General features: G+C 37.8%; 1 protein-coding gene across 29 annotated transcripts in view; it reads right to left on the reverse strand.

Moving 5' to 3' along the window:
- LOC129729905 (voltage-dependent L-type calcium channel subunit beta-1) overlaps positions 1-20,231 on the reverse strand; it is a 468,159-nt gene that overhangs the window by 75,475 nt on the left and 372,453 nt on the right. For 5 of the 29 annotated variants that reach the window (XM_055688800.1, XM_055688807.1, XM_055688791.1 and 2 more), the window contains exon 2: positions 5,081-5,760. The exons of 18 other annotated variants lie outside the window; for them this stretch is intronic. In XM_055688800.1, coding sequence (XP_055544775.1) covers positions 5,081-5,203 — 123 coding nt within the window. In that variant the 5' untranslated portion in view covers positions 5,204-5,760. 6 more of the 29 variants (XM_055688796.1, XM_055688799.1, XM_055688795.1 and 3 more) reach the window with 6 other exon arrangements.

Below are 20,231 nucleotides of genomic sequence, written 5' to 3' on the forward strand. Positions count from 1 at the left end.
CGAAGGTTATATATCTGATTTCATTGAAAATATTGGTCACTATAACTTGTGACAACACAAAAATAATCGCCTAATCATATGTAACAACTAGGATATAGAAGAAAGTTTTTGTCTAGAATTTTGCCTGAACTCGCAGGTACCGCATTTTTCCTCCTTTGTTGAACAGTGTAATTAAATGATTTTGATGACATAATTACAAAACATTGAAATAACGAAACGCATAAATGATGCGGTATCAAAGTAATGTTTGTAATGTAATTGTTCTATACGGCTACCAGGGGACACGTTCAGCACCCAATCAAAGTTTATTTCATCATTAGCGGACCACTTATTACCTTAATCAATAAACAAAATCACTCACAACACTAAGAATACTTTAATATTTGAACTGTTCATCTCAAATTTCCAAAAACAAGCTTGAATTTGCAAAAACATATGAGATAAATTTCTACAATTCCTAAATTTCAACTGTATGTATTATCATCTGTTTTCACTGCGTAGAGGAAAACCAAAAGTTGCCAGATCAGTTTCTGTTAATACGAAAAAATCATGAGAAAAAAGTGAATCATTCCGACATAATTGACATAAATCGACAGCACTGCAGTGGTTACCTAGGATACCAATTTTGCACGTAAACAACTACAGTGGATATCTAAGTAACCTACTACGACGGACTGCGGCTACGTTCATTCATGATAATGTGGTTCATTCATGATTAACAGTGTGATGAACATAGGGGCGTCGTGAGATGAATAATTGAGCAGTGATGCAAGTTTTGAGATGAATATGGAAGCGTTGTGAAAAATGGTTTGTTTTACAAAATTCATGATGAATCTAGCTCAGTTTACTAAATATACAATGCTGAACGATTCCATAAGAGCACGTAAGCATATTTAGTTTATTTGTTCAATGATTTCGTGAAAATTTGGTGTTTAATCTGTGCATTATTCGTGAATATCGGCTTAATGAGATGAATAATGGAGCAGTTCCCCTAAATTGCTCTCGAGTGTTGTAGGATTTTCTTTGCATTGCCTAAATAATTCAGCCGACATAGTTTGGCTACTAGTTAACATTGATAATCTAGCGTTTCAATGGTGTTAAAAGCGATTTTAAAGGTTGTTCGCATTTACGCGAACCATATTTATTTATCAAAATGTGCGTGATGATAAAAGCAAAAAGCCTTCAAAAACTAAACGAAAATCAACAACACCGTCAACGCGAATCTTAAAATACATATTATATTGCCTCATGGTTGGCACCTGAGAGTTAGCACAGCAGCTGGCAGCTGAGCAGAGCAAATCCACCCGATATCGGCACAAATTGTTAATCAGATGTTACTCTGATCGGTGATTTCTACCTCCACTCAAATATATAATAGCGAACCTAAGAATAATTCTGCTTAACAGCACTTTGAGTTTAAAGGGTTTACCCGAAGACCGGCATAGTGGTGGCAGGTGGAAAGTTTTTGAAAATACTGTAACGTATGCGTTAAAAAAATTTACTTTTTTCGGATGGTGATAAAAAAATAACTAAGACAAATAATTGAGTTTGAGAGATTTCCCATAGAAGATAATCATGTAAGCTTCCTCGCAAAAAAAAAAATACGTCCTTGTGTGCGGCCTTCCGGCAGTGATTCGGAGTATTCGCCATGGCGGATGAAAAAATGCTTGTAGCCATGTTTTTTAATTCTTTCAATTTATCAATTTTTATCAATTCCTCCTCAGTCTTCGTGATTAAATTATTGGCGTAGATCTTACGCTTCAGGGCTTGGCCAGCAATCTTCGATGGAACGCAACTTGGGGACGTTGGGCGGGTCCACCAACTTGGGTACCACATCGATATCCAGCAGCTCCACCCCCTACAACGATCGCTTCGAGTAGTGGGGCGACGTCAGATCCAGCCAAACTACCGCATCCTGATGAACGACGCAACTTCCGGCAGGCACTTCGTACTATAAATTTCCCCGTTCACGGCCAGTCCGGAGCGAAAGAAGAGCAACTTTGACATCCCTTCCTCGATGATTGTCAGCCACAGCAGCACCTTCTTGGGGAACTTGGTGTGTGAAATAAACTTCACTTCGGGGCCCACTTCCTTCATGAGGGAGGTGCCCTGCCAGTCGTTGCCATTCAGGGTGAGACAGGTCTCTTCGTCCATTACCATCGCCACATCCTGATTTGCCGGGAAAATCGACTTGACAATCTTATTCAGGTGCTGTTGGTGCGTCATTGCCTTTAGCTCCATGACTAGAGGATGGGACTGCTGCTTCCTGACATTTATGTCCATGTTCGCCAGATACTTTTTCACTGTTTAGCCACGGTCTTCCTCTTCAACACCCTTTAGAGCTACTTGTCGCTCAGGGTCGTCGGCCGTCCGGAACCGGGCTTTCTTTCAATTATTTTCATTTTGATTATTTTTATTTTTGAATAACATGTATGTGACTATTTTTTCACAATAAAACCTTAAATTTAGCAGAAAAAAGGCAGAAGCATTATTGTACACCTGGTAAAATAATAAAAATATAACGACAGCATAAATGAAAACTAGAAAGATAAAATCGGAAAAATCTTGATAACCTGATAACAAATGATGAGGTAATGATAAGTTTATTTGAAAACTAAGAGTGATACGGCCACGAATTTATTTTTAATGTTGACTCAACATTAAGATGTAACAAAGACAAAATAAAAATGAAATACAATAAATGCAGCTGATGAAAAAACAATAAAGTAATAATGAAAACAATGATAAACCAAGTAAAACGATAATGAAATATTCACAAAATCGCAGAATTATGATAGAGAACAATAAAAAAGATAAAGTTTCGTTAAATTAATGGCCAGATGATGAAAAAACAATGATAATCATGACAAAAAAATAATGATGGAGCCAACAAGAACGATTCTGAGAGGGTTACATCACAGAATCCCTTTATACTACTATGAAAGGAGGAGACGGTTATTTTTTTTTCTTCATAAATAAGGAGACGGTTATGGGGAGTTGAAAAGTCGGGTGTCGACGGTCAAAAGAGTGTGGAGGCAGTACTCATGAATGACCAGGTCGAAACGAAAATTTACTACAAAGACGATTATAAGGAAAGTGAATCGACGCAGCTCGAGAACAAGCCCCATCAGTTCGAATGTTCTCGTCTCTCGGCTCACAACCTTTGAAGTATAGGAGCCCAGCAAACAAATTGGTTCATATAACTCGCACTCAACTCTGTTAAGTGACCCTTATTTGGTAAAAAATGACCATATAAGATGCATGAAATGCGCCCATGTGTACAAATCTGGAGGCCATATACGTACATTGTAAGAAAAAATTGGTTACGATTTTTTCTAACTTCGCTTGCTCTCTTAAATGGCCTCATTCGAAATTGCATTCTATACGACTTAGAGGATTGACGCATTTTACAATTTTGTATGACACGTTAAATGGTTTCATATATAACCTGATATTGCGTTTTATAGGATTTAAGTTTTATACGATATAAACAAATTTAATTTTGCATTTTATGTAATTTCAAACCTGACATGCACATTTGAGCGACTTAAAATTAACATCCCAACTTCTGGTTTGCTGGGAGTCCATCAATGACGGATCAAAACAAACCAAGAGTCGGAACTGCATTCATCTGTATTCAGATTGATGTAATTCTTTCTCTTAATGAAGACTCACACCAAGTTCAAGTGGGTACGGATGTTACGGTTGCTGTCGCTTGTTTGAAACACAGAAAAAACTCGAAGGTAAGCAAGAAGTTGTATGAGAGTTCGACTGTTGGGAATTGTACGATGTTTGGTTATAATTTCGGCTGAGCAGTCTTGAATAAGTAGAACGATCTGGTTTTTTACTGTCCGACGTTTCGTCACTGATGATGTCACTGATCAGTGACGAAACGTCGGACAGTAAAAAACCAGATCGTTCTACTTATTCAAGACTGCTCAGCCGAAATTATAACCAAACATCGTAAGCAAGAAGTACATTGCGACACTCGCGAGTTCACCGAGTAGCGTAATAAGCCCGGCGCTCGGAGATATGCAGAGTGCGAAAATCTCGCTCTTTTAAGTAATAAAATTAAGTAAACTTTCGTTCTAAAAGAACGGTACCGGCAGAAATAAGCCGCTAGATAGAATCAAATAGATAGAAGAATCGCAAGGTGCATTGTCTATCACCAAGTTTGTCTGCAGGCTTGCAATAAGTTTAATTGAACTGATGAAATTAATCGCTTATAAGGTGTATTCGGGACATAGTAATTCTTCTACTTTCCATGTCACAAGTCCAGCAATGTGGTTCCGGATGCCCCTCTACACTGGAAGACGAAAATGTTGCAGCTAAACAAAATTCGAAGTTCAAATTTTTCCCATATATTTCATTGGCACCCAATAGTTTACATATCAGATAAATAAATAAAAAAACGAAAAATGAAAAAAAATGATAACGAAATAGAAGCAAATTTCAAACAAAAGTTGAAGACTAAAAATTGTAAATACCTTTATTGAATCCTAATTACTAAATAACTGATTATGACATAAACTCAAAAGTTCGCCGCTTTAACGTAGAAAACATAAAAACCAAATTTTACAATAAACGTTAGCTATCCTAACCTATTGTACAAAAATAGACATTTATTTTTACGGCGATGAAATTGAAAATTCAACTTGTTCAGTTCAGTCAACCCATATCCAACCAACTTATCAAGCGACTTGTCATTTTTCGAAACTGACAGTGTCATTCTTACTTAAAAAATCGACGACCCATCAGAGCTCTTTTCGAATGATTTTTTATCTCGATGTTTTGAAAAATTGACGCAAATTGATACTTGTCAAGGTAGGTAGGTACAATGGAGAGCATTATTTGTCACATGTCTATTAAAGTTGTATACTTTTATTTTTATGGAGTAATACCCTTGAGTTACCTCAGGTCACATACTTTAAAGACAAGTCTAGAAATGTAACAGAAATTGTAAGCTGCTGCTTTTTCATAAGTTAAATAATGATTTTTCCACTTTTATAATTTCGACAAAAAGCACAGAAATTACATCACATCAACATCGGCTGACCCCCCTCAATAACAAAAAACTAACCTGCGTAAATAGTTTATTATATCCGGCACTTTGGAACGACGGATAGCCAAGACCGAGGCTCATACGCGATTCACGATGCCCCCCGGACACGGACGGGGCATCCGACGAGGCACGTTGAACCATGGGCCGCTCAGGCCGCCAATCTTCCTCGAAGCTGGATATTTTGCACTCGATGCGTTGACCTCCGGTTACGGTCCTACAGCGGAGGGATTACTCTATTTTTTCCTCTTTTTTGTGCTATACACTTCACACTCTAATGTCTCACCATTGGTCGTGGGGTTTTCGGTGATTGTCAGTCAACGAAAAACGAAAAAATGCACTTCACTACCCTCTACTAGCTGCACTAAGCACACTCTTGGTCACGCTCTGCTCCGTAAATCACTTACTGACTGCTGCCTTTATCCCGACCTAATAGAGATGCTAATTTTACACCGGAAAAGGCTGTAATTTTACACTAAACAGATGAATCTGGTTGCGAGGGGGTAAAACGCGTACACTTACAAACACACGTTTCTTTTTCCTTTTTTTTTTGCTACTCAGCTGGTGCTACGGCTTCTCTCTGTCAGGTTTTCCACGCATTGATTTTCCGCATTTTGCCTCTCACTCAGTCCTCTGTGCTATTTCGTCGGTTCGATTCTTTCCCACTTGGTTTGTTGTTCGTAGTTTTATTCGATATCCAGCTAGAAATTTTCCAAAACTCAGATCAGATTGTCATTATGTATGATGAACTGTCTCAGATACTAATTAGAACAGTCACTTTTAGTTTACATTATGAATGCTCAAAAGTCTGGCAAGCGAACTGTGTAAAGTGACACACTCACACACCTACACTGTCAGACAGATTGGTTTGTTCGATCCAGACCAGAACATCCAGCTTGGAAATGAAATTATTATTTTTTAATTGCCAACACATAATCTAATATTGTTGGCGTTAGAGACTACGCCTCTACGCCTCTGCCTGGCCCACGATGTGACTGGCCGTGGAAGGTCGTGTAGGCCATTTAGCACTTCGTTTAGCATCCCATTATGACTGCCATCCTTCGTCGACAGTTTTATTCGATGCGTCGACAGTCCGGTGGAAGATTGTGGAGAGGATACAAAATGTCTACAATTTTTTTACGTGTCGTTTTCGAGTTCACACTAAAATGCACAAAATTGTCCGATTTTGCCAGCGAAAACTAGTTTTATCACTCGAGAAAAATTGTTCTAACACCATCTGCGAAGCTTGCCCTTCTCGTGGCATCAGACAGAAAAAAACACTCAAAATGAAGAAAGGGAAGAAAAAAGGATTCAGCAGTAACAACAACAGCCACGGTGACGACCGAGATTCACGCTAGTCCTTCCACTAGCTGGAAACGATTACTATTGTACTGTAAAGGCAGCTGCTCCGATACTGCCTCTTGTACGCTGCTGGTACGGTGCGGTCGATTTTCGCATTCATCTCTTGTCATGTTCGTACCAGTACTAGCAAAGCCCTACTCGCTCTTGCTTTCACATTCCTGCTTCATGCTCCAATCCAACATGCTAACAAACAAACACATACGAACGAACGATTTCCCTAATGCAAGCACGCAGCCAAATGGCCCCAAGGATGGCGAACGGTGAGGAGGCGAGGAAAGCGTATGGCCCCAAAATGAAGGTTGGTAAACGTTGTGTCTTTGTGTGAGGATTTTTCTTCCATAGTACACCAATACACGCGACGCCTGTTAGTATACAGCAGAATTTTCGAACATTACAACTGAAAATGAAACAAACGAGAGACTCGTACCGCGAAGAGGACTTTTTTTGCATATGTTTATCAAGTACGCCTTTTTCGTTTCGAACCTCTTCATCCGCATACCGAGTACGATGTTTACGGTGGAGGCGCTTGGTTGGTGGTATCAGTAGACTGTCGAACTGGTTGCCGGATGGTTGAGAGAATTATTATTTTAGCAATCATGAAGATGTGAGAGGATTTTAATTACTACTTTTGAAAATCTGTGTATAAGCCGTGCGTAATTTATTAGCTGGCCGACAATAGGATTTATTTTGATTCTCGTTGTATGGATTTATTTTGATTCTCGTTGTAGTGGAGCATATTGAACAATATATTTCCATCTGTCACCCAGAAGGAGAGAATGCAGCGCAAATTGTATAAGTGGCAGATTAACTAACCTTCTGAGTAATGGAATTAAGAGTTTTTCTTTTAGCTATTAGCATGAGGAATATTGAGATATTCTGAAATATATTTGACTCATTTCTTATTGAAGGTAACATAATAACTTTTCTTTTTTTTTTCCCGCTAATTTTCTGTCGGTCTAATTCCGCCACTGTTGTTGAGCCAATCACCGACGCCCAGGGAGGTGACGCCACCCAGGATCCTAACTCACGACCCGCGCCAACGGCTTTCTTCCTTAGGCGATGGAAGGCGTGATCCTAGAGATTTTTCATCTTAGAAAATCTCCCGGTGTCGGCTAGGGTCGGTTGTGAGTGGATCATGCCACCCCACAACCATCGACACCTATGTCGGCGTTGCGATTCGAACCCAGACGTCGAGCGTGGTTGGCGGAGACGTTACCAACCACGCTAGGCCCCCGCTCATAATAACTTTTCGATCTTAGCTTGTTCTCAGTGGGTGTTCATGTTGATGTCTCATACTCATCGTAGATTTTTTGAATTATTTGAACAGACTCTGTTCTTTTGCTAATTCAATTTCATATCACAACAGAATTGTATAAATGCATTATAATCTTCATAGGAATTATACATTAAAATTTGAAGTAGTTTTTAAGGCCAATTTTCGGACATTCTCATAAGCTCATAAAACAAACGGATTCAAGACTTAAGCTTAATAATTTTTTTTTTGTTTTGCTGCAGCATAAAAAGTTTGAAGTTAGGTTTGAAAGTTGTTATTTATTCCTCATCACTCAGAGAAAAATTTGATTTTGACGTGTACTACGTCTATCTGGAAGTTGGGGACGCAAATTGAAAATTAAACAATGCAACCATGAACAAATGGTTAGGACTTGAGCGATTATATTTCAGTCACTTCTTATCAGATTCTCGAATCAGATATTCTTCAACGATTGAGTTCTTGTAATAAAAACAATCGATTCACATCCACCACAGGAAAAAAACTATACAAACAATTTAATTTTGTAAACGATTTGTTGTTGTTGTTGTTGTTGATTTACACGCTCGAGCGCACAATAACACGCCCACCGGAAGTGCAACTCTCAGTCACGTATAAAAGCTAGCATGCAGAAATTTAGCCTTAATTGTCAATCCGAGCACTGCAGTGAGAGCATAATTGACAAGAAACTGGATCGACAAGTAGCAAGCAAAGCTGTAGCAAGTAGTAGCGCAGCAGGTGGCGATTTCAAATATAAGTGTTTGTTTTAACCCCTGCTCATAGCGGACAGACGAACAGAGAAAACCATTGGACTGCACTGCGCAGTTAGTGTCATGTTATGTTAGTGATTCTATCCAGATCTGGCGCGTTCGCTTTCAGCCGTTTGGTCGCTGCTTATGGTTGCGTGTTATATGCTTGCTTGCAGTGTTTGTTAAGAATTAACAAGAGAACTAGAATCATATCGGGTCAGAGGTAAATGATAATCCGAAATGATAATAAATTAAAGATATAGGACGATGTCACTATTGTGAAACACAAATGGTACTTTTCAGCACCCCAAAACCATCTGCATCAATTTCTTTGTTCTGATATGTAAAAAAAAAACAATATCGCTCGCTTAGCCTTGGGGCTAATAGCGGTCTCGATCAACTAGATTAGTTAAGAGAATTCGTTATCGATATTGTTTTTGGCACATTTTGTATGTGTAGGATAAGTACAACGATACACCGTGCCCCAGTGCTGAGTCGAGAAAATCTCCAGCTCGAAAAGATCCTCGACTCGATCGGGAATCGAACCCGATATCACAACCGTGTGGGAGAGCTAGCCGACCGACATCGCTAACCACGGAGCCACGGAGACCATTGTTCTGATACGTACTTTCACTTTAATTGATTTGTATGAATCGATTGAAATGTAAACTATTATTTGCAAAGCAAAGCACACCATTATGAGTCACTTTTGGCAGCGTTGCTGATTATCGCTTCATTACACTCTAATACTTTGCTTGCAACAGTCGCAACAGAGCATGCATTCATAAACGTGTTGATTGTCCCGTGCCATGGTGAAAGACTTACGTGAGAAAAGTTCGTTTTCTCTTCGCCCGATCTTCGCTTCGGACCCGATCAGATCAATAAGAGTGGAAGGCAGGGGTCTATTCGTGGTAATGTCGTCACACCATTATTCGCATCAGTCTTCGCGTCTGTTTTTTTCTGAGTGAACCGAAGCGATTATCTTTGTTTAGCCAACAGTGCCGTATAGTGGTAATTTTTAAAAATAAAAAGAGTCTAGCAGTGATGGACCGCGGCGCGTTTAAAAAAAAGTTGAAGGATGTTGTGAAGGAAAAGGCTGATGCCACAGAGGCAATAAAATATCGGTATCTTGCCGATGTTAACAAGTGCACCTTTGAGCAAAATAATTTCAATCCGGATAAATTTGAGACTATTGTCACTAAACTAAAAGCAGAAATAAAGTTAATTAAGCTCAGTGCGTCTTGAACTGTCCTACAGATCAGACGTTTTTTCGGTTGCTTGTGGACTGGTCTTTGACTGCCTATAGCTTCAAAGTTTGTGTTTTGTCAGTGTGTCTTTTAAAGACTACCTGAAAGTTATTTCCCATCAGTCTTTCTCAAGACTACCTACTTTTGAATTTAACATTTGTTTTAACTTTTTTCGTATCACCTGAAATGGCTGGACGGAAAAAGAAACCTCGCATCGCTGCGGGGAGGAAAAGAGAGGCATCTCTTTCTGACACATCGAGTGTCTGTAGTGACAATCCTTTTGATATTTTGCCTGAGCAAGAAGCTGGTGAAATGGAAGTTACCAATAATGAAACTATACAAAATATAAAATCTTTAAAAAAAGAGAAAGTTCCACCTATTGTGGTAACTATTTCTTCTGAATTTAATATATTCAAAAAGGAACTTTCAACGTTTGTTTCTGACGTTAAAGTTACCTATCAAATTGGCCGTAGAGGTGAATGCCGCTTATTAGCCGACTCAGTAAAGGGTCGTGATCGTCTTGTTCAGTATTTAACTGACAAGATGTACAAATTTTTTACATATGACACCAAGAACGCCAAGCCGTTCAAGGTTGTCTTGAAAGGTCTCACCAACGATCAAACCGTTGATGAGATCAAACTTACTTTAACAGAATTACTTGGCATAGCCCCTACCCAAGTAATTCTAATGAAACAAAAATCACGAGGCGAAAACAGTCAGAGAACTGGAATTTCCCTTGTTAATTATTTAATTCATTTTAACCGCAATGAGGTTAACAACTTAAAATTTTTTGAAAAAGCACATGCTTTGTATAATGTGCGTGTAAAGTGGGAAATATATAGGAAGTATGGCGGAGGTGAAAAGCATATCACCCAATGCCGTACTTGCCAACGTTATGGCCATGGTTCCAAATTCTGTAACATGGACCAAAAATGTCTTAATTGTGGAGACTCTTCTCACAAAAAGGACACATGTCCTGTGAAAGAGAGTAAAAATTTTCGCTGTGCGAATTGTAACGGCAACCATATGTCAAATTTTTATCAATGCCCAGTCCGTTTAGCAATTGTTAAGGCAAGGCAAGGTAAACAAAATTCAATTTCTCAATTAAACTTTCTTTCTTTTTTGCAACAGGCAATGTTCGATCTTATGAACGCCATGTTGCAGGCAAAATCAATGTTTGAAGCCATTCAAATAGGCACAAATTTTACTATTAAAATTGTTTCTAATTTAAAATTTAGCAATGATTTTAAATAAAACAATTAAAATATTAAATTGGAATGCTCGCTCATTGAAGGCCAATGAGAATGAGCTTTTTAATTTTTTAACAGTAAATAATGTGCATATTGCAATTATTACTGAAACATTTTTGAAACCTAACATAAAATTAAAATATGATCCCAATTACGTGGTTCATAGATATGATAGGATTCAGGGTTCCGGCGGTGGAGTTGCAATTGTTATTCATCGCCGAATCAAACATCGTGCTCTTCCCCATCTTGAGACGAAAGTTATTGAAACTTTGGGAATTGAAGTTCAAACTGAACTTGGGATTTTATTTATTGCCGCAGCATATTTACCATTTCAATGCACACGCGAGCTCAAAAATTATTTTAAAGGTGATTTACAAAAACTCACCAGAAATCGTTCGAAATTTTTCATAATCGGCGATTTTAACGCTAAACATCGTTCATGGAATAATTCTCAAAGTAATTCCAATGGCAAAATTTTATTCAATGATTGTTCTTCAGGATACTATTCTATTTTGTCTCCGAATAGTCCTACATGCTTTTCTTCTGTAAGAAACCCTTCAACAATTGATTTGGTGCTGACAGATCAAAGTCATGTATGTAGTGATTTGATCACACATGCTGACTTTGATTCTGACCATCTTCCAATAACTTTTTCTTTATCACATGAATCAGTTTTAAACCCTATGAGCTCTGTTTTTAATTATAACAAAGCTAATTGGGAAAGATACAAAAATTATATTGAGAGAAATTTCAATAATGAGCTTGATTTGCAAAACGAAGTGAATATTGATTCCGCTTTGGAAGCATTAAAATGTGCAATTGTTGATGCTAGGAATTATTCTGTTCCAAAGGCTCAAGTGAAATTTGATTCACCAATAATTGACGAAAATCTTCAACTTCTAATTCGTTTGAAAAATGTCCGCAGACGTCAATATCAACGTTCTCGTGACCCTGTTTTTAAAACTATTTATAAAGATTTACAGAAAGAGGTTAAACATAGATTTACTCTTCTGAGAAATCAAAATTTTGAGACTAAAGTTGAAAAATTGAAACCATACTCAAAACCATTTTGGAAGCTGTCGAAGATTCTTAAGAAACCTTCAAAGCCTATTCCAGTTTTAAAAGATGGTGAACGTTTTCTTGTATCCAATGAACAAAAGGCTCAAAGACTTGCTCAGCAGTTTGAGAGTGTTCATAACTCAAATTTGAATTTTGTGAGTCCAATTGAAAATGAAGTCACACGTCAATTTGATTTAATTTCTCCCCAGAATTTTTTACCTGCAGAAATAATTGAAACTAACTTGAATGAGATTAAATCAATTATTAAAAATTTCAAAAATATGAAAGCACCTGGTGACGATGGAATCTTTAATATACTAATCAAACATCTCCCTGAGAGCACAATGGATTTTTTAGTGAAAATTTTCAATTGCTGCTTCAAAATTGCATATTTTCCCAAATTATGGAAAAATGCAAAAATTACTCCAATTTTAAAACCGGATAAGAACCCAGCTGAAGTTTCAAGTTATCGACCAATCAGTTTGCTTTCTTCAATAATTAAACTGTTTGAGAGAATTATTCTTAACAGAATGATGTCACACATCAACGAAAATTTAATTTTTGCAAATGAACAGTTTGGATTTCGCCATGGGCATTCCACAACTCATCAATTGCTCAGAGTTACTAATATGATACGAGCTAACAAATCTGAAGGTTATTCCACTGGAGCTGCTCTTTTAGACATAGAAAAAGCATTCGACAGTGTTTGGCATAAAGGTTTGATTGCGAAATTGCAAACTTTTAATTTTCCAATTTTCCTAATCAAAATTTTAAAAAATTATCTTACTGATCGAACTCTGCAGGTTGTCTATCAGAATTCAAAATCAGATAGATTTCCTGTCAGAGCAGGTGTGCCTCAAAGTTCAGTCTTGGGTCCAGTCCTGTACAACATATTCACTTCAGATCTTCCTGATTTGCCTCCAGGATGCACAAAGTCATTGTGCTGCGATGACACAAGCATTTCCGTAAAAGGAAAAAGTCTTCGTGTCATATGCAGTCGATTGCAGAAAAGTTTAGATATTTTTTCTTCCTACTTGCAAAAGTGGAAAATCTCTCCCAATGCTTCTAAAACTCAAATGATAATTTTTCCGCATAAGCCTAGGGCTTCTTTCCTCAAGCCAAACAATAATCACGTTGTCAAGATGAATGGGGTTATTTTAAGTTGGTCCGACAAGGTTAAGTACTTGGGACTAATTTATGATAAAAAACTTATTTTCAAAGAGCACATTGAGAGTATACAAGCCAAGTGCATCAAATATACGAGATTTTTATATCCTCTCATTAACAGGAATTCTAAACTTTGTTTAAAGAACAAACTTTTGATTTACAAACAAACTTTTAGACCAGCAATGCTTTATGCTGTACCGATCTGGTCAAGTTGCTGTTCAACAAGGAAGAAAACGCTCCAAAGGATTCAGAATAAAATTCTGAAAATGATTTTGAAGCGTCCTCCTTGGTTTGGTACACTCGAATTACATAGACTTACTGGTGTTGAACCATTAGAAGCTATGTCAAATAAAATTATTAACAATTTTCGACAAAAATCGTTGCAATCCTCAATTGCTACGATAAGCTCTCTTTATAGCCAATAAGTTAGCAATTAAGTTAGTTGTAAGGGGAAGTAAATCCTTTTCTGACAAGTAGGTTTAAATCCCTACGAATGATAAGTCCTAATTGCGAAAGCAAACAAATCCTAACAATTAAAATTACAAATTTCTAACAGTGTTGAGAAGTCACCATTTGTGATTGGACACACATACTCATTATTTACTAATATTTATCATAAATACTTAAGCTACTAACAAATCCCCCCTTAAAAAAAAAAAAAAAGTTAATTAAGCTGAAATATTTTGGTTTTAAAGAAAATGTATATGTTTTCAAGCATTTAATACAGTTTTGGTTTAATTCATTTAATATTTCAAAAAACTACAATCATTTGACTCCGAGAAACAAAAATATAAAAACATACATCGAAAGAATGCCTTTTTTTTTTCTTTTTCAAACATATCAATAAATACGTGTGAACATCTCAAATAATTTCTTAAACTACATCCCGCAAAAAATAATCTGTCAAGAACACATCCCTTCTCAAATGTATTGAATACCCTATCCGATTCAGGGCTTTGAAAAATCCTTTTCTATAAAGACGCTTGAACGTTTTCTCGGTAAGTTACAAGCTTTCCTTTTTGTGCGATCCTTCGCTCAATTTCAACTTGTACCTGCAGCACGTTCAATTTCAACGAACGGTTCAAAACAGAGCGAATAAGAAACGAGCTGCGTGCAACGTTGCTTTCCGCAAAAGTACAATCTTCTGTCGGCAGTCACGTACCATTTTTCGTTTGCGATCATGATCGACCGAAAAAACAGTCAATCAGTTTGAAGCATTCTTACGTTTGAGGCTCATGTGCTGGTGGTATGCTGTTGCACCTACAGTGCCAATTTTTACTAACCGGGACCTCATTCGTAATGAATTAACCAACGCTTACTTCAATCATCTGCGTCGAATATCGCTTAGCAGTAGAGTTTGTGAGTGATATACAATATAGTCATCATTCAAGCCACGTGGTAATGGCTTTATGAGTAAGATAGTTTTTCTCACAACATCGGCGGGGAAGAAGACAGGGTAGAACAGGGCTAGTTGGTTACGGGGTTAGTTGGTCAATGAGGATTACATCAAACCAACGCATCGAAAACACTGTGTTTTTTCACATATCATTTATTTAAAAAATTGTGTTATATAGGTGATATAATCAGATAAGCAAAGAAACTATATGACAAAACAAAGTGCAGTTGTGCAAATTGTGATTTCAAAAAAATGTTTATCGTTGTCCGTCGGTTTTTAAATAAAGAATAATAAACACCCGTTTTCAAATGACAATTCGCTCATTAACAGATTTTGAGCAGGTTTGAGTAAGAACTCAATTAAAAATCGAAGGACAACGATAAAAATTTCTCAAAAACCACGTTTTGCTCAGAAAATTACTCTCTTTCAGCTGATCTATAACAAACAGAAAACCATAAAAACTTTAGAATTGCGGAATTCGGTTCGAGTTTTCAATTCAACACGTGTTTTCTTTGATCAAGTGTCCATCCAAACCATCAATGTAATTTCAACGTATACACCAAAGTCGCTTTTTACGCGGGGGATTCGTGCCGTGTAAAAGGAAACCGCGTAAAAAATAATCGCGTAAATTCCTGAATCTACGTGAAAAAACGCGTAAATTCCGGATTCCGAAATGAAAAAATACGAAATCCGCGTAAGAAAAAAACACCGCGTAAATTCCGGAATCTGCGTAAAAAACCGCGTAATTTCCAGAATCCGCGTAAAAATGACCACATAAAAAAACCTGCGTAAAAACTTTGAAAAAGGCGACCTTAGATGCTTATTACGGGAGTCACTTCACGGTGAAATCAGAGTGAAGTGAACAAAACCCTATTACGGGACTCACGTAAGTGAAAAAAACGTCGCAAAGTGACATCTGTCGCTGAATCTGGGTTATTATGAGTGTCATATCAGTGAAGTGAGAACGGAAAAAGCGACGTTCCGCGTGGAATTATTTCACGACCATTTTGAACGCTGAAATGATTCCACGAAGATGCCATAAGTTGATTGATTTGTGATCTAATGGTAAATATTGGATTTATTCTTTAATAACGAAGCGAATCAAAATTTGATCCGTGCCTTAAAGCCCGATGAAAAAAATGCAAACTAGTTCAGGAAATTTGCGAGACCGAAAAAAACTTTTTTTTTTGATGCCGAATGTCTTAGAAATGCATCTGGTGTTATCTAAAAAAAACCGGGAAAAACAACTTTCTGAGAAACAATCTCATTTCACCTGTCCTATTCTCAATTCTACTTCACTGTCAATCTCACTCTACGGAGGTGATTTTTGTCACCTCACTTGAGGTGGAATCGGGAATAGGTCTAAAAAAGTGAAGTGAGCGTAAGAGTGAAATATATTTCACCGTGAAGTGACTCCCGTAAAAAGCACCTTAGTGAACTTTTCGCAAGCGAGAGTAACACTTTTTCATCCATTAATGAGTAGCTTTGGGAAAGTCTAAGCGAAAAACTGAAAACGATTTGACTTCCGCCTAAATGCTACAGACTGCCGTTAATGCATTGGTGGAGGAAAACTGAATTGTCCTTCCAAAATAAAAGTTGTCACTTTACCCCACTCGCTGAGCAACTTCTACCCTACCTGAGGAGCTGATTGGCCAATCTGTCAACCGCTCGAAAAAGATAAAATACACTGAAGCCTTATAACGCGTATTACGGAATTTACGCAGATTTCAGAACATACGCTGTTTTTTATGCAAATTTCAAAATTTACGCGTTTTCAACGCGTATTTCGGAATTTACACGTTTTTTTTACCCCAATTTACGATTTCAGAGTTTTCACGGTTTTTTTTCACCCGAATTTCGGTATTAATCCACGCGTTTTTTTACTCGGATTTCGGAATTTACGCGGTTTACAGAAATTTCTCGTTTTTTACGCGAATTTTGGAAATCACCAGTTTATTTACTCAGACTTCAGAATTCACGTGAAGTTTTACGCAGATCTTACAATTAACGCCATTTTTCCCCGGATTTTGGAACTTACGCGCTTTTCACGCGGATTTTTTCCGCGCTACGTGTCTCCTCGTAAAAAAAAACTTTAGTGTATCCGCAAAATTGCGAGCTGTTTAATGTAGTTCATATTTTCGCATAAGGAACCATTCAAATATTACATAACGCGGAATTTGGAAATTTTCAATACCCACTCACCCCCATGTAACGCAATTTTACATGTTTGCCACATGCAATATAACGCTCCGCTGAATACCGCTGAAGTTCTATTCCAATCGAATCCGACATACAAAAACAAATACGAAAACAAACGCAAAACGAAACAGTAGGAATGATACCAACCGCCCTCATTCACTTCGTGTCTTGCACGTACACATAATCGAAGAGTGAACGTAATGAACGAGCGCTGCCATAGCGAATGACCGCCACCTAGAAACTAAAAAAACGATCAACTTTACTTTGACTGTTTTTTCTCTGAGCGATCGCTTGCCTATATCGAGCAGTCAAGTTGACTGCGAAAGACGTTCGCATTCGTGTTTTAACAGTCAACTTGCGATCCTTTGAAAAGCACTGAATCCGATTAACAGAGAAATCGCTTGTTCACCCTGTGAGGTGATGTGTGTTTGGGTCTTGTGCGTATCTATTCTCACCAAAACTAACGGTGTCTTTCCCCAATGTATTTTATAAACGTCATTGGTCTTTCCCGACGCTTCGTTAGACTCGCTGCTTCATTCGCTTCGTTCTGCTGTGAGTCGAATTGCTAGTGAGTAACTTTTTCTCGGGTAGCCGAATGTAGTAACTCAGTGAGATATACATATCAGGAAAAGAAGTAAGAAGTAAGTTCATTGAGCACTGTTACTCGCACTTGATGATGCGATAACCTGCAGCTTTAGTACCATGTCACTAGTGAGCAGCAACGATGATAAAACATGAATGATTGTGATAATGAGGACTTTTGGTATTCAAGATGGTAGAAAACTATTTAGTTTAGCAATCGTCAAAAACTGTGACAGCAGTTAATGCAACACCAACAAAATTATCGAAATTATGGATCAAATCACTCAATGCACCGATCGATATTGATAATTTACTTATTTCAGTGACCGTTAACCGCTCTCCTGACATTTCTCTTCAGTAAGGTTTGCCATTTCATAATGAAAAGATAAAAGAAAGCACAGCCTTGGTGCTACATTCCGGTTCGGAACTCGACCTTCTGTTTTATTTATACACAGATTTCGCAGCCAACTGTTTAGTGTACTGACACTAACAGTCTTTACCCAGCCGAGACTCGAACCTACAATGACAGGTTTGTTAGGCCAGCGTCGTACCTCGAGACCGTCTGGGATTTTTCAATGGAAAGATACACGATCCAAAAACGGGTTGAGATTAATAAAACTTAATACCAAAATTTGGAGTCAGTGGCCTTAACTTTAAGAGCGCTACGTCGAATTTACGGTCGTCATAATCGTCCTGCCAGATCACCAATTGAGAGTCTAGTGAAAAAAATTGAATACACAGTTGCAGTACTGTTCTGTACAGTTCTGACAGGTCGCGCTAGGCGCATTGAGGCTGGAGCATTCGTCAATCTGGTGGTTGTTATGGAGTACGGGGTTGCTGCAAAAGCGCTGGAAATGAAAATTATGCCGTGTCATCGGCAAATGACAATCCGAAATGACGATAAATTAAACAAACTTGCTGGTGTCACCAATGGCACTTTTTAGCGCCCCAGAATCATATAATTGAAGTAGTTGATATTTTTCTTTCACTCGCATAATAATACCTTCTTAATACCACAATATACCTAACTAATGGTAGCAGTGGTCATAAGCTCCTACAAGGGACCACTCGCAAAACGTTGCTGATAGTGATAAAACTTCAGCAGTCCTACTTCAAGCATGAAGTCGTGTCTTTGATACTTGGTTTTTGGTCATTTTTGGCTGTATTCAAGCAACCGGAAGTCACCATCTTGAATTTCAAAATGATTTACGGTCAGTGAGCATCATCTCGATTTTGGAATGACAATTTTTGGCTGATTTCCAGCAACCGGAAGTTGCCACTTCGGATTTCAAAATGGCACTTGGCGTCGATTTTTGGTTTTGGCTTTGATTACGGAAATACCCATATTGGGTGCTATTTGACGTTTTCCAGAAACCAAAAATCGCTACATTAGGTTTTCAAATGGCGTGTGGAAGTCGTCACGTTGAATTTCAAATCTGGAACAATTCTCCTGTATCCAGGCATCATATCCATATTAGATGGTGTTCAGTTATTACAGGTTGTTTTTCGGAAACCGCAAGTCATCATGTTGGATTCAAAAATGGTCTGTGAAGTCAGATCTCGGCTGCAGGCTATCATTTCGATGTTCAAAGAAACCATACAATTTAGTATTTGGTCATTTCCGGTAACTGAAAGTCGTCATCCTGTATTTCATCTCGATTCTGGGATGACTATTTTTGGCTGTTTTACAGCAACCGGAAGTTACTACTTCGAATTTCGAAATGGCGTCCTGGGACAATATCCGATCATTTTCGGAAACCAGAAGTCTTGGATTTCAAAAAGGTTTCTAAAGTTGATTTTGGGTCTCTGGGTATCACTTTGGTTTCCAAAATAACCATAATGGGTGGTATTTGATAATTTTCTGAAACCGGAAATCTTCATTTTGGATTTCAAATAGCGTCTAGATTCGATTTCCGGTCCCAGTACTATTCTGGTTTGGGATATATTCATATTGGGTGGTATTGGGCCATTTCAGAATGTTTTCCAGAAACCGGAGAAGGTCATCTTGATTTTCCCGTCGGGATGCGGTATATTTTTCCAAATCTGTATCATATTTTCAGTTCGCTTAGTTTTCGTTTTTTCTACTTCACATACTGTCTGCTTAATGAACTAGCGTGTTAACGGGAAAATGCCGTTGTTAAAAATAGAAATTCAGTTCGAAAAAAAAGGTCATCTTGATATCCTGGGTTGATTTCCCGTCTTACGGTTCCGAAAGGACCCATATTGGCCTTCTATTTAGCTAAATTGGTCGGAATCTGAGCTCAAAACTTGTCTCGATATTTTTCAATAGTTCAATAGTTCTTGTCATAACATTAAAAATTTGCAGCATGTTGGTGGAGCCGTAACTAATTTCTCAATCGATTGTTACAAAAACAAAGGAAATCCGATGGAAATCAATATAATGAAAACACTCTTTAGGCTTAAAATCCCGTACAATTAAATTGAAACTATATAGGAATTAACTATGTCTACTTCGAAATACGACAAATTCGCTCCCCCCACGCTTCCCCTTGCACACGGTAGTGGAATAAAGTGACACTAATATCATAGAAACAGGTCCGATATGCAAAAATTACTAGATACAAATTTTCAAAATGAACTATTAGACGGTTTAAAAATAATGAAGGCTATCGTAGCTCCCCATCCCTTTAACTACGCTTATGAGATAAATATAATTTTAAGTAATTGAGACATTTACGCTGCTATACGACGTGTTTTTACCGAATTAAATGATAATCGGTTAGGCGGTTTTAAAAAAGGTTGAAAACATTCATCTCCCCCCCCCTCATCATCCTTCCTCTTAACTACGCCACTGAGATATAGCAAAGTCTCTAATTACAGAGTTGTCTCCAAACCACATCTTATACTCGAAAACAACCGTATATAAATTT

This window comes from Wyeomyia smithii, chromosome 3 (genome assembly GCF_029784165.1).
Source record: "Wyeomyia smithii strain HCP4-BCI-WySm-NY-G18 chromosome 3, ASM2978416v1, whole genome shotgun sequence".
Lineage (NCBI taxonomy): Eukaryota > Metazoa > Arthropoda > Insecta > Diptera > Culicidae > Wyeomyia > Wyeomyia smithii.